This window comes from Chaetodon trifascialis, chromosome 14 (genome assembly GCF_039877785.1).
Source record: "Chaetodon trifascialis isolate fChaTrf1 chromosome 14, fChaTrf1.hap1, whole genome shotgun sequence".
In the NCBI taxonomy this organism is placed as follows: domain Eukaryota; kingdom Metazoa; phylum Chordata; class Actinopteri; order Chaetodontiformes; family Chaetodontidae; genus Chaetodon; species Chaetodon trifascialis.
This window is the reverse complement of record NC_092069.1, coordinates 13901122-13916805: the sequence shown is the minus strand read 5'-3', so window position 1 is coordinate 13916805 and position 15684 is coordinate 13901122. Positions and strand designations below refer to the sequence as shown.

At 44.3% G+C, this 15684-nt stretch overlaps 1 protein-coding gene across 1 annotated transcript; it reads left to right on the top strand.

Annotated features, from left to right (window-relative positions):
- The first annotated feature begins 2860 nt into the window (after positions 1-2860).
- peli2 (pellino E3 ubiquitin protein ligase family member 2) lies at positions 2861-15351 on the top strand. The gene is made up of 6 exons (XM_070979838.1): positions 2861-3182; positions 8056-8185; positions 10571-10672; positions 11687-11884; positions 12060-12248; positions 12369-15351. The coding sequence occupies exons 1-6, from the start codon at positions 3106-3108 to the stop codon at positions 12945-12947; spliced, it is 1275 nt and encodes a 424-aa protein (XP_070835939.1). The 5' UTR covers positions 2861-3105; the 3' UTR covers positions 12948-15351.
- Positions 15352-15684: the final 333 nt, after the last annotated feature.

Sequence of the window (15684 nt, the reverse complement as noted above, 5' to 3'; positions counted from 1 at the left end):
AAACAATCAAAAGCTTACAGAGGACTTTGACTTGGCTGTGTGTGTGTGTGTGTGTGTGTGTGTGTGTGTGTGTGTGTGTGTGTGTGTGTGTGTGTGTGTGTGTGTGTGTTTTGGGAGGGGGGGCACTGTTGTGGTCTCTTGTTGATGCTGCGAGTGGCCGAGTGTGAAAGTGTATTGTAAGCCCAGATGTGCCATGGTTGTGATTTTGTTTTCCCTCTGCCAGCTTTCTGTTTTGTTTAAGAATAAATACAGGTTCCGTGTGACTGGGTTTGACTGGACAGACAGCTCTTGCTTTCATCTTTTGCATGTTAAAAAGGCCTTAAAAACAACAGCACTGTTGTTGCTGCTGGTTGGGGTGGCGGGGGGGTTAGGTGAGGGGCGCGAGCAACATGGGATCAGCACATTCCTCACATTCTCCCACACTGTCATGCTGCAGTCAGCTGATTGGAGATCTGGCTTTTACCTTCATGGAAACGTCGCGACGGAACAGGCGCAGCTGTATCTTCAACATGCTCGTCATTAACTGGATAAAACAGGGAGTGCTTTTCTCAGCTTGCTGTTGCTGCTGCTGCTGGAGGCTGCTGTTGTACCATTATGCACACACCACGCTCCCCTATTACACAGCTGATTCCTAATATACGGTCATGAGTTTAACTGTCTTGGTTCATCTGAATAAAATAAGCTGTTTGCGTTCCATTTTTATGAGGAACTCTGACTCAATTGTGACTATTCTACAAGTCTGTCATTTCTATCCCGTGTGGTGTGTTCATAGTTCTTGAAAAACAGTGTCATCATCCTGTGCTGGTAAATGACACAAGGTTTGAAGCTGTGGGAGAAACCAGCAATAAATCTGCGGCTGGTGTAGTCTCCTGGCTCCCATTGAAACTCTGACATGCAAAGGCGCAGTGAGGAAGTTAACGGTGGCTTTGTCTTTCTTATGTCATCATTTGCTCACACTGTCAGTCCAAACTGCGCAATTGAGCTCGTCGCAGTGGGCCCTCTGCTCCGCGTGCTTCTTGCCTGGTAACATTTGACTCCTCCTCCTAAACATAGATGTGCGCTCACACTGCGCAAGCACAACTTCGGCGAAGCAGCCCACTCCCTGCATCTGCTCTCCATCAGTGTGGTATGTGCTAGAGAGCCTTTGATCCCCCACCCCCCACCCCTGACTCCACTGTGTGTGCGTGCATGCGGGAGGGTGAGTCAGACAGACATAGAAAAGACTGTTGTGCTCTTTTACACAGACAATGCCCAGTGGACGACAGCAAGCGGAAAGAGACAGTGACACAAAAGAGCAGCAAACATTCATTATACCCTCAGCTTTAAGGCCAGTCCCTCTGCCCATAGTAAATGACCTAATGTAGCTTGAGTCTTGTGCATAACTGCTGAAGAAACTGAGGCTTCGCCCCTCTGTACTATTAATGGACAAGTATGAACAGATATGGATGGAGCCAGCAAAAACCATGGATTAATATGAGTTGCATTGTTTACAAATGGAATAACACATCAATGCTCTATCTTATTGTACCACGCAGTATTAGTTACACCCTAGAACATAAGGGTGGGGAGGCGAGCACCTCCAGCAACCCCCTACTACCTTTTGTTTTTGTGTCAAGTGTTATTTCACTTTGAAACTGAACACCAGTTCAAACAGGAGGCCTTAATTGCAGAGGCAATAGGACCACTAACAGGGCCTGAAGCAGTGAGGGCACCTCCAGCCGTGGAGATTCTTGTGAAAACAGGACAGAGGCAGTAACATGTTGATGAGAGTGCCACACAAAAGTGGAGAAGTGGCACATTCATCAGAAAGGCGTGAGAACAACTGGACATGTGGGTTGTTCAAAAGGGTGAAGTTGGAGATAGAGAAGTTCTTGACAACCTTGCACAAGGTGTGGACATTTTGGTTACACCAGACAGTTTGTGACTCACTCTCAGACAAAGCAATTAAGCAAGTTACTGGTTTTTAGTGGTATTATTAGGCTGGTTTGCATCTTCTCAAATGGAGCCAGGTGACTAATAAGATATTACAAAAGAAATAAGCATGTGTCTGGAGTCTGGCAAACAACAAAAGGAAAGATGAAAACAGGACAACAAAATTAAATGGCCGAAATGAGTAATGGTGATGTGAAAATGAGTGTTCCAGGCATGCAGAGAAATAGCGATGTTATTATGCTGCATAATCAATTACATGCATTATCCAGCTGGAATAGAATTATAACCAAATTAAGTTCTTGAAAGGTTCCAAGGGGTCACCAATAAAAAGCAGCAAATTTGACTTCACCATCCTTTCACTGGCTTCATGATCTCAGTCAGGAAATGTACCAGGATGACTATTTTCACGGCCACACTTTCTGTAGGCTCACTGAGGCCTGTGTAACTTTATACATAGTATTCATATCTAATAACATTATGTGATCCTTGATACAACAAAAATGAATGAATGAATGCTGAAAATGAAGTGAGTCATGTAATGGCATCAGTCACAAGATGTCATTACGAAAAGTGTATAAACCCTTATTCTCGTTAGACACAAGAAACTGGAAACTTTGCAAGCATATCACGAAAAGTATGATCCCTTTAAGAATTCCCAGATTGTACTCTTTGTTTACATAACACAGGGTACGATCCATGCACCATGAGAGGTGGCAAAAGTAGGTATTTTTACTCAAAGTACAATAATGATGCTTATCCATGAGTAAATCAAACGCAGAATACTTCTCTGTGTTGTAACTAATGACTTTTAGTAAGTATATACAGCACATTTTGGTCAAAACAGTAGCTTAAACCTAGATTTGGTTTAGACCCCCCCTACAAAAAGTAAAGAGCAAGGGAATGGTACATTCCGGCCCTGCTCCTCGCTGTTTTTGTATCTGCTTCAGAGCGGATTCAACCGCGAAGTAAGTTACGTTTTGCAATGTCACGCGCAAGAAGTTTGAGCCCAGTTTATATATAGAAAACTGCATTGGTGTGGTAACAGAGACATATGCCGCCGGATATATGATCTGAAATGAGAGCCTGTCGTGTTTTTTGAACGGAATTCCTGGTGATTTTTGAGCCGCTGTTATTACTGTATAGCTAACGTTACACAGTGAAGCCAGAAGCCTCATGTTTTCGTCAAGCCAAGAGGAGCACTGCGCCCCGTCCAAAGACCCAGTGAAATACGGGGAGCTGGTGGTGCTGGGGTAAGTTAAGCCTTGTTGATACATATTTTGTTAGAATTTTACTTTACAGACTCCTTCGGGAACGTGAGAGCGAGTATTTGTCTTGAGGAAGTTTCACAAGAGGGCACTCACGTAGCTAACTTAGCGACGTAGCGACTGTAAGTTGTCGAATATAACATACGGACTTTCAGTAAGGGGTTTTATCACAGGGAAAAGTCGAGTTTCCTACAGCTCACTCTCTTAATATATTCGCGGAAACGTTAAGCCCCGTGGAGATTCACGCGCTCACGTTACCCCACCAATAAGACACGTGCGCAATCAGAGATGTATACGTTTCAGTCGTGTTGAGTTGTTGACGATGCTTCATTCGCCGATAGCCAGGAAAGGAACAAAAGCATCGCCACGTTCGAACCAAACGATGTCCAGCAAATAGACGCCTTCAGGACAACTTCAGCAGCCGAGCTGAAATGAATCCTTTACTCAGCAACTCTGGCCGGGCGCTCCTTCTCCCACCGTAAAGTTGGATTCGTGGGGTGTAAGGAATTCGGAAGTGGTTGTCGTCCCCTCCCCCAATCCCCACGGTTCTTCCTATTTTCAACCACTATCTGTAGCTCAGACCGTACAACTTCACATCTGTTGGGCAAACAAATCACAGTCCCGCACAAATTCACTACAAGGTCATGGTTTGTATTGTTGAGTTATTTGCATAAAGATTGGCCTACAGGTTATTGTTGCATTAAATGGTTTGAAATCACACACCTGGCTTGCCCCAGCGCACAAAATGATTGCCTCACAGTCTCTAATGTCTGCTGCTCACATGGTCAAGTAAGGGACTTTACTGTTAACAGGCTTTTGGACCACTGCAGGCCAACACCATTGTAGGAATGAGGGATATGAATGAAATCATACATGTTAGATTTTATATCATAATATCAATGCATATCTCTGTAATACATTTTTATACAATGCATTTTCGTTTAAAGCCCCTTGACGCAAATTGTGATTTGGGATATTGGGCAACAGTGTGCAAATTAAGTTGACTTTATGTCACATTTATGCAAAAATCACACCACAATATTGCCATAAAACAGTCCTGCTCACTAATGTGCAGTATTTTACACAACGGCCTGGTACTACCAGAGATAGAAAAGAGAAAGCTTGCACAGAATAGATGGTGCGTGTCTGTGGACAAATTCATATTTTCTCATCCTAAACTCACTGTGGGTACAGTTGTCTTTCTGATAAAGGTACCTTTTCTGAATGGTAGAGATGACAACGAGTGTTTTAAAATGATCATTTTACCTCTCACCTCAGCCAGTAATCTTTAGTAGTACTGGGTATCAAACCTCAATAATGTAGGTACCAAATACAATGTGTACATGACACAGAATACTAAAAACTGTCTAACAAATTGGTCTGCTAATTATTATCTTGATTTTTCGTTTGGTCTCAGATTGCTTTTTTTGTCTGACCATCAGTCCTAAATCCAAAGATGTTCAGATTGTTTTCAGATTAAATACTGAAAGTTGACATCAAATGCCTACTCAGACCTTGTTTCATGATTTTATCAGACACATCCTGACCTAAACTTTGCCCATTCTAGGCTGTTTTATTATGTTTAGACAGTATGTACATGGTAGTACTTGCACATCTTTTAAAAAAATTATACTTTTGAATCAGGTTTTATAGTTTTGGCATGGATACTGAAACATCACATTGGCACTAGTATTGCAAAATTTCAAACAATACCCAACCCTAATCTGTTGATGTAAGCCACACAAAGCAGTGGCATTACTATACATGTCTCATCCTGCCATTGAGTAATACCTGCTGTGGATTTTTCTTTGTTTGTCAGAATGATTTCAAAATCACTACCGTTTTGTTTTTTTTAGGATTTGTTCAAGAGAAACTGCTGCCAGTTATCATTCTCAACAATTGTGTTTGTATTTATAAATTGTCATGGGCAACTGCAGCTGCCACAAATGATGGAAAACACCTGCTAGGTCATCAGTGATTGAAGTCTGGCTGCTGCTACTCACTTTTAAAGTTTTTAAAACTTATAATGAATATTTTCAGGTGTTTGTACTGTGGGGGCTAACAATAGTGTGCTTGAAATGAGTTGCTCATAAAGGTTATATACAGAGCGCATGGTAGAGTGTGGTTTTGTCCCTTGCCCTCCACCCATACACTCACAGCCACACTGCTTATTACAAGGGACAGAAAGTGCTGACTGCTTATTACCCCAGGCTGAGCATGTGGCATGTTTGAGGCTGATACTTTTGTTCTCTTCCAGACATAAAGACACATATTTGAATCAGATGTGACGGGTGTATAATCACTACCATGACATCACATCCTATTGATAAAACTGATGGTAGACAAGATAGCTGACAGCATGGAACAAAGCTTGTTTGAGCAGCAGTTCCCTCAGTGGTTTGTTGCCATGACCATGGTGACTCTTATTACTTGCATGGCTGCCCCCCATCTCTGCCTGGGTGGATTGGTGCTGGTCAGTGAGGAGGGGTGTGAGGGCTGCACGGGTATCCTGGAAATGAAAGGATGGATTGATCAGGGCTCAGCCTTTGCCTCTCCTCAGCTTCCTCTGTCCATTGTGGCTGGGAGACTGGGCCTTTTGATTGAACTTTGAGCATTTCTCCCTAAAGAACCGCTCAGTAGAGGAAGTGTACAAGTCAGGTTTTTGGTACAAATTGGCACTGATTGTTGAGATGTGATGCCTTTTTTCCCCAGTTGACTGATGGCTGCCTCCCATGTAGTGATGATGTAGCATTAATGTATTTGTACAGTTTAGATTGACCTATCTGTAGCACTAATAGCTTGTAGTTGTACTTTGCATCATAATGTGACCTCTGCGACACGTTCTGTGACCCTTTAAAGCCACCCAGCCTCTGTATCAGGCTAATGGGGTTATAACAACTCAGCATATCTTGTCCTCATTCTGCAAACACTAGCCTTTCATGTTAGCATAAGAGGTAGGAGGTGCTGTTGGCTCCTTAGTGCAACCCTGGAGGATAGGTGATATGCCAGTCTTCTAATCCCTGCTTCTAAGTATTGGAAGGTAAATCCGCTGTCTGCCTGGCACAGGTCAAAAGGGAAAGTGATCACAATTAGTTGGAGCACAGCTTTAAAGAGCCTGTCCTAGCTAATGTGACGGTGGCAGTTTCTAGATGACAGAATATTGTTCCTCAATGCAATGATGAATAGAAGGCATGTGTGGTGTTTCTCAAAGAGCCAGGGTTATATTCTGCAGCTGGAATTCATCGTGGCGAAAATGCTAAGCTGCATATCATCTTATTGTGTGTTGTATGCGAGACATTCAGGCACAGGTACCCAGCAGATTGACTCCCCCAACTAAAGAGAAATCTGAATAATATATAGGCCTAGCTGCTCTTTATTTAGGAGGGAAGTTTCTAGGACAGGTCTGATGAAACTGGAGTGTAGAGTCGGCACACTCTGTGAGAGATCATCTGTATTTCTGTTCCATATGGATCTTCTGAAGCATCAAGACCACATAGGATTAAAATGTTTATAGTCTCTGATTAATGAACGTACTGTCAGAGCAACTTTAACATTGTTTTTTACTTTCTTTCCTGTACCTTGTTACCAGAATGGATGTCTTTTTAAAGCAACACGTTAAGGAAAACCACTATTGGACAATAATCAGCAATAACAATCAAAGTTGAAGGGTCTTTGCAATAGTGAATAATTTGAACATTTTGAACAGCACTAATGCAGTTATATTCCCACTATTATTTTATTTTCTTCCTGCTGTCAGTGCATTAGTTGTAGGTTTGTCCACAGTATTACCCATTGCCTCTCGAGCTCTCTGTGGGTGGCTTGTCCTACAGGCCAGCTTTGTGCACTGTGCTGACTGGGACCATGTGTTTCCGTGCCTGGCCAGCCGTGTGGAGACATGGGACAGGTGGACTAGCTTTGGAGGGAGGTGGGGAGGAGCAGAAAGGAGCTCTTATTGCTACTGTCACATTTGTGTTGCAACAAGGAGGACAAAACGCCACATTGTGTAGTGGTTGGTGGAATTTGGTCCCTTATCATATTCATTGCTATGCAAACTTGAGGTTTTTGATAGAGATATTTCCGTTGTGCAAAGTGGCTGTTCAGCACACTGTGGTTACATGTGAGTGTGTGACAGAAGGTCTGTGCATTGGATGGGAGTAGAGCATGGGGTGTCCCAGCTGTAGGAACCAGCTGGTGGATGGGGAGAGGACCAGTCTTACCGGAAGGGGCTTCTTCATTCACAAGGAGATGCCGAGGCTAGGTGCCCCGCAGCAGACTGAAGGGCAAAAGTGGAATCTGGTATTGAGAAGTGAAAACAGAGAATGCTCGTAGATGCTCCTCTGGTCGCTCTGAGGCTTTGAAATTGAGATCTTGGAGCTCTCTGCATCAGTGTACAAAATTCAGCAATGAGAGAGAGAGAATGGGTTTCAGTCATGTGAGCCAGCCCTCCATCCAGACTGTGCATTCCCAAAGTGATAGCAAACCTGACTTGCATCTTAAAACCTGCTCCTGCCTGGGACACAGAGCAAAAGAACAGCTGCAGTTTGCACAGAGCTGGCTCACTGATCACCAGTACCAGAGAGCATTATGTAATAGGAGACATTATCCAAGGTAACGCTTAGTTTGCTAATAGGGTGCATTAGATTGCCAGTGATGTAATGCATGGCAAAGCTCCTTTTCAAAATGCATGAATGTTTCTAATTTCCCATGTTTACTTGTTATATGATTACAAGAATTTTGGCCGTAAATCACATTAGACACATCTTTTTGTTGCTGGAAAAAGAAAACGTTTGTGTTTTCATAAAAAATTTAACTGTGAATTTGCTGTCCTTCCCTCCACCCCCACCCCCTTCTGTGACAGGTACAATGGCTCTCTGCCCAATGGAGATCGGGGTAGACGGAAAAGCAGATTTGCGCTATACAGGAGGACCAAAGCCAATGGTGTTAAGCCAAGCACTGTGCACATCCTTAACACACCCCAGGAGAGCAAGGTACGGAACACATCAGAGGGTGAATAAGCGATTCATTGAACAGACTCTCAGTAAGAATTAACAATGGTCTGCTTGTCTCCTGATGTACATTTTGCTCATAAATGCTTACAAGCATGCAAATGAATAGCTAAGACAGAAGGTGGTGAGTGATTTTGTTAATGTACTTGATTTGAATTCATATTGTGATTGAACTCGTTCTCTGAAAGAAAGTCTTGAAAAACAAAACCGACATTTTGAGAGCGGCAGAATGGGTTTTCAGTGATTTCAGTAGCTTATGGAACGTGCAGTAAACTCCTTTAGATTATTGTTGGCAGACCTTGATGTTGACATTTCCAGTACAATAACTCTAGTTCCTAGCCGGGCCTCATGGCTTTTCTTTGCACCGGAGTGCCTGCCAGAAACTGCCCCGTCAAGTATAACATGTCTGCCTTCATGCATTCCTGCCTTTGGTTCCCAAGTAAAACTCTAAACAAGGCAGAGGACCTGCTTACCTCTGCACCTCTTTGAGGCCAGTATTCCAGACATTTGTTGGGAGTTTCGCTGGCCAAAGGCTCCCTGGTTCAGGTTACTCTCACCTTGTGGAACTTGACTCCTGATATCTGCTTAGAGGGGTTTTTTTGTGACAGAGGCTTATTTTTTTCATTGCAGATTGTGCATCATTCTATTCGAGTTTTGAGCTGAATGTTTTGCCGCAGTGGTCAATGAAATATGGCTGAATGTTTCTAATGCTCCACACTGCAAGCTGTTTCTCAGACAGTTTGCTCAGGAAACCATGTTGCATTGGACCTGGCCTTTTTTACTGCACAGCTCAGCTGAGCAAAGAGTGCCATTTGCACAGTTGGCCATGGACGGTTTTCAGAGTGGGAACTGCTCTGAGCTTCTTCCCCTTTCACCACTCTTCCTCTCTGCCACCCTGTCACCAGGCCTGGGATTAGGAGGTTGAACTGAGGAGGAAGTTGTTGCAGTTGCCTGACCCTGCCTTCCCAGCTGTACACAAGATCAAAAATAGCCATTCCTTCGAGACAAGCAGTGTGGCAAGCTTAATTTGAGGAGAGCCTTCTTTTTGCGTACGGAGTAAAGCGAACCAAGCCACCTCCACTCTTTTTCTGTTATTTTCTTTTCTGCAGCAATCCCCCATCCTACTCCAGCTCCCTCACAGTGGAGCAGTCTCGTACGAACGAGCTGAGAATGCTCTGTGGCTCAGAAGCTGAAAGGGAAAGCTCACGTGTCTGTGCACACTCTGGTGTTCATGACAGATAATGTGGAGCTCCTGCGATGCCACTGCCAGCCTCGTATTCAAATTCTGCCCCTGCTTCCTCATCTCCCCACTTGATCTCAATTAGTGCATTTGTGCATGCAGGATTGTTGGCATTGGCCTTCCTTCAGGGGTCGGATGGCCCGTGGCTTTGTTTTTATTTTCACTACTTCAACTGGGGGGAGGGGGTGTGTGACAATTTTGGGGGCAGTGTTGTGCTTAAATATATGCTTCTACTTGGAGCGTGCATGAACTTCTCTGAACAGGTGGAGCACCATTTGTTTGTAGCGGCGCAGTCGAGACAAGACTGCATGTGATGATGACATTTGTCCCCGTCTGTCTATGAGGTTACAGCAGAGCGCTGATGACCCACTTTCTCTCTCCCTCATTCCCTTTTGCACGTGACAAAGGGCGTGTGTGTGTGTGTGTGTGTGTGTGTGTGTGTGTGTGTGTGTGTGTGTCGGGGGGTGTTTTGGAAATGGAATTTGCAGATTAGAGCGGGATGATAGTGGCATGTGGTAAAGTGTTGACGGGAGCTATGCCTGAGTGGCTTTAACCCACCCTCCGTCACTACACTGCCTGAGACAGTTCAGCTGGTGGCCGAGCTTGTGTTAACTCATCAGATCAGTTCAGTTTATGGTCACTGTCATGGGAGTGTGACTTTACACACTCTCTGCTGTTCCTCTACCAGACATTCGTGCCACAGATCTGTAGTTTTAGGTATATAATGTAGAAATGTTCTGACTTGAATGTGTGCTATAAAAACTAAACAAAAAAGAAATTATTATATAAAGCCTGCAAATTGTTTAGTTGTAAATGACAGGGTGTAAATGAGGATAAATATATATATATATTTATATTCTCTTCTGACTTGCACTGTAGTTGTTGAATCTTGCTGTTTAGGGCAATAAACAGGGCAGATTAGGGCAATGCTGTTTTGCCCTAATCTGTAATTTAACCTCAGCAACAGTGCAATTATTGTATAAGGATAAGGTAGTAAACAGTAAAACACTGTGTGTTGTTGTTGTTGCTGTGTTTCCAGTTAAACCGTTAAAATATGCATTGGTTGTGCTTAATATGGTATCACAATGTGTGGCATGTTTTGTAATGACTTGTTTGTTATATTTCAGGCTGTGAACTGTAAAGGCCAACACAGCATCTCCTACACGCTGTCCAGAAACCACACGGTGGTGGTGGAGTACAGCCATGATAAAGACACAGACATGTTTCAGGTAAAAACCCACCAAATGACACTGTTGCCTGTATGTACGGTGCTTCTGAATAACCTGCATTTCATTAGGACATTCTTTTACAGTCCTAACCCAAATTTACAGCAGTTTAATACTCTATATGATGATTAAGAAAAGCATCAAAACCCTACATTTGATTATCAAAACAGCTGCCATGACTGAGCTTTTCCTCTTTACATTTAATTAAGAATATTTGCAGATATGCCTTCAAAGTCTATGCACAGTTTCTCCCTTCCTGAACCATACGCTCCTCTAGGGAGTCCATGTGACCAGCATGTGTACTGTCAACTGTTCTGTCTGTAGCATTAATCTGAATGTACAGCAAGGAGATGATGACCAGAGGAAAGTTAACACTGCAGACACGTGCTTCACATTCAGCTCTGTATGTGTCCATGTGTCTGTGAACAACAGTGAATAAATAGAAACAGACACAGCAGAGAGGCGGGAAACTGTTCAAAAAAATAGGACTCCGGGACAATTTGAGATGAAAAAAAGAGGAAATGAAAGGGGGAAATGCTTATTTTTACCTCTGCTTGTTCAGCTTGAGAACTGTTTGGACATTTTTCAGTGTCGCACTCTGCGGTCTGCTCAAAATAAGCCTGAAATATTATTTTGCCGGAAAAAATAGAAACTTGGATTCTCTTCAGAGATGCTCTGATATAACAACATGCTACTGTATGAAACTTTGCAGACCAAAGTGTGTCGTGCCTCAGCGTTTTTAACACACACACACACACACACACACACACACACACACACACACACACACACACACACACACAACACAGAGCAATGTGATCTTGTGCGCGGTCATTCAAATGTCAAACCGCCACAAACTACCATACCAAAGGGTTGAGCTGCTGGGAAGCAGAACAGTTCAGAGTTCAGATTTCTGCAAGGAATTTAAAGAACAGCTTTTCATCCATGTTGATATACTGACAAGAGACCATATAATAATATAGCATGATATTGATTAATGACTGTGCTGCTTTGTAGATTGGGCGTTCCACTGAGAGTCCCATAGACTTTGTGGTGACTGACACAATAGCAGGAGGCCAGGAGGGAGAGGAGACGCCCATCACGCAGAGCACCATCTCCCGTTTTGCCTGCCGCGTTGTCTGTGAACGCAACCCGCCCTTCACTGCTCGCATCTATGCCGCTGGTTTCGATTCTTCCAAAAACATCTTCCTTGGGGTAATTACTGTTTAGTGTACCACCTATTTACACTGCTGTCTTAATGGAAGGTTGGTGTGTCCACTCTGCGCCCTCTAAATCCATTAGTTTTAACAAAGTAAACTTTCTCTTTCAGTGGCAGTGTTGTGCCACACAACACATCAGTTTGCTTCACTATTGTCTCTCACACCTACAGGAAAAAGCTGCAAAATGGAAGAACCCTGATGGTCACATGGATGGACTAACAACCAATGGTGTGCTGGTGATGCACCCCAAGGGTGGGTTCACAGAGGAATCAAAGCCTGGCGTGTGGAGGGAGATCTCTGTATGTGGGGATGTTTACACACTGAGAGAGACCCGCTCAGCACAGACCCCAGGCAAACTGGTCAGTAGCTTCATACATACAGTAAGTGGGGAATCATAGATTATTAATCAGATGTTTATAAGTTCACAAATTAGTTTAAGCGTTTCTTTCTTCCTTTTTCTTTATGGCATCACTCTGCAGGTGGAGAACGAGAGTAATATACTGCAGGACGGCTCCCTGGTAGACCTATGTGGAGCCACTTTGCTGTGGCGTACTGCAGAAGGCCTCTTCCACACTCCCACCCAAAAGCATCTGGAGGCCCTCAGGCAGGAGATCAATGCAGCACGGCCCCAGTGCCCCGTAGGCCTCAACACGCTCGCCTTCCCCAGCATGCAACGCAGCCGTGCCCTGTCCTCTCTGGAGGACAAGCAGCCGTGGGTCTACTTGGCCTGTGGTCACGTGCACGGTTATCACAACTGGGGCCACCGTTCGGAGCAGGAGCCTAACACTCAGCGAGAGTGTCCCATGTGCCGTGTGGTCGGGCCCTACGTGCCACTGTGGCTGGGCTGTGAGGCCGCCTTCTACGTGGACACAGGTGCGCCCACACATGCCTTTGTGCCATGTGGACACGTGTGTTCAGAGAAGTCAGTCAAGTACTGGGCGGAGATCCCTCTGCCCCACGGCACCCACGCCTTCCACGCTGCCTGCCCCTTCTGTGCCACCCAGCTCAGTCTCACCCAGGGCTGTTCCAAGCTAATCTTCCAGGGCCCGGTGGACTGAGCTCAAGGGTCCTGCTCTGGCAGAGATGATTAGACAGGAATGCCAACATGCTGTGAAACTCTTTCGATTATTTTGTGCTTTCTTTTGTTCGTGTAAGCCAGCTGTGGAAAGGAGCAAGTCCTCTCAAGTTCTGGTCATATACTGTGGATTCTGCACAACAGAGAGCCATTACAGATTGTTCAGGGCCTCTTGTGGCTGTGTGGATGGCCACTGTGGGACACAGAGATGTGGAGCATACTGGACCACAGATTCCTGGCTCCTCTAGAATGAAAATACTGTCTCAGCTGTCCTGCCAACCAACTGCTTTAAACAAGGCTCCAGCAACGGACTGTTTAAAACTACAATGGTTTTCCATCACAGGGCCATAGAATTAAGGAGTAAATTGCTTTGAATCAAACTAAGCAGAAAACAGCGGTGTAGCTGGGTCTGTCAGGAATGAAAACGAGGGCGAGGTGGTTTACACTTAAATTCCTGGTGGGTCTGAGACAACGTTTTTACGAGCCAGACAGCTGGACTGTTGGCTGGGAGAAAAGCCAGGAGAAACTTGGGGTCTCACTAGTTAAGTGCTCCCCGTTGCCCTGACGGCCCTGAACCCTCAGTGGCATCTTGATCACGTAGCTCTCCGGTTTTGGCTTCCAAATGCTGAACAAACTTTGCGGAGGTGGGGAGGCGGGGAGACTTTTTGTGTATAGCGATATAATCCAGTGCCTCGAATCCCATTAAACTGTGGGAATATTTTTCATAAATGAGACAAGATATTTTGTTGAAGGCAAAAGGAGAGATAGTTTTGCAAATATAAGGTAATGACAGCCCACATGGATTCTTCACATTTATATCTGACAGAAGAGGTATTTTACTACACTGAGGCCCTTGTACTGTTTTGTAATGCAAATATTAATATATTTTTCTCCTGCATAATGTGTGTGAGACTGTTTGAGAGTGTATGCATGCATGTGCGATTGTGTGTGTGTGTGTGTGTGTGTGTGTGTGTGTGTGTGTGTGTGTGTGGGTTGGACTGTGTGGGTGCCCTTGGGCTTTGTTTAAATCGCCCTGCATCATTTCACCCCAATCCCCTTTCTATGATCTCGCCCACCACCCAAACCGCTACTGGAGAGAACACAGGAATTAAACCGACCTTGCAGGGTTTGACAATGAATGTACTGAAATACATCGACTCTCCTCACTAGTGGTGCTTCAGTTACGCAAATTGCTTCCTCAATGGCCGAGCTTTTAACGGTATCGATAAGGCCGTCATTGGAGCTGTGCTACTATATGCATCAGCCACACCTGCTTGCTAGCTTGCGAGCTAGCTGTGTCCCTGCCCCACACACACGTACTGTATTCAGTCTGCACTGTTGTTAGCTTTATCCCGTGCTGGGTCTGATCCAATGATTTGTACGCTGTCAAACCTGGGCACAGTCTCAGCAGCATCCAGAGATTATACCAAATATAAGGAGGAGCTGTTTTCTCTCCGCATGCAAGATGTAACGACCACTCTCTCTGATCCAAAGTGTTTCTGTAAACAATCCTAAACCCAAACTGCTGCTATGGTGGAATGTTGACAGCTCTGGATTACAGTCAAGGCTGTTCAGTGGCTCGCAAACCAGCGCCATGGGAATAATGATATTATCGCACACCATGCCAAATTTGGTAAGTTCTATTGTGTGTGGATGAGTCAAGTTGTCCAGAACAAAGTAGCAGATGAATTGAAACTAAAGAATCTGGGACGAATCTGTGCATTCTTCTGAGATGTTAGCTTACAAGACTGTGCCCATATGTAGAGTGTAGTTGAAGGCATTCACTCTGCCACTAGCTTATCAAATATGTTACTGAGCATGTTGAGGGTAACTTTCCTAATGTGTCATTCAAATTTCCTTACAGGTTGCATCATGATGAATAAAATTCAGGGGTATGGATGTGGGGCAAAATCCAGTGTGATTTAGGGCTCCTGGACTTCACAAAAAAGCTATGATCTCAGCAGCAGCGGTGGACTGCTGGGAGAATTTCACCTTTTATTTGGTTCCCTCCTAAGAGAAAAATAACTAGCATTCTTAAAAGCATCAGCAGCATTACTCTTCTCATACCACAGAGCATTTCTAAATGGCTTGATTTCTTCCGATTTTATGTAACTGCCGAGCAGGGTCAAGTACTAAGCCACATACTGTACAGTAGCATTCCTTTCCAACACTTTCAGCTCAAACACTGTGCCCATTGCTTAAGACCGTGTTCTGTAGCAGCTGCCGAGTAGCTGCCTCAAACATTCCTCCTTGGTAAACATGGGTGGGGCCCTCAGTTCACCCAAGGGCTTGTTCTATGATTTTGTCTCCTACAGGAACTCTGTACACAAGCCATAGAACGCACTGATGCTCCCAATGCCTCCTTTGCAAAGAATAAAATATTTTTGAAAAATAACTTTCACGTGAGTTGGTTGTCTCTCTGATTTCAGGCCTTCTCTAAACCTGACAGTCGAGCTAAACGTCATCCTCCCAGATGAGGCTGTGATAATGATTCAGTGACTTTTTTAAAAAGGTATGTGTGGTTGATGAGATTTTGTTCCTTTTGTGAGGCTGCTGCCTTTGAAGTCCAGATGTCTCAGCTGTGTATGCACAACATGGCAGTAATGTTTAATCACAGTTACATATGTGTTTCATCATTCCTCGTGTGAGCATTTCCCTGCTATCTTGGTCGCCAAAATGGCTCTGGGTTTTGATAGCTCTATCAAACACAATATATATAT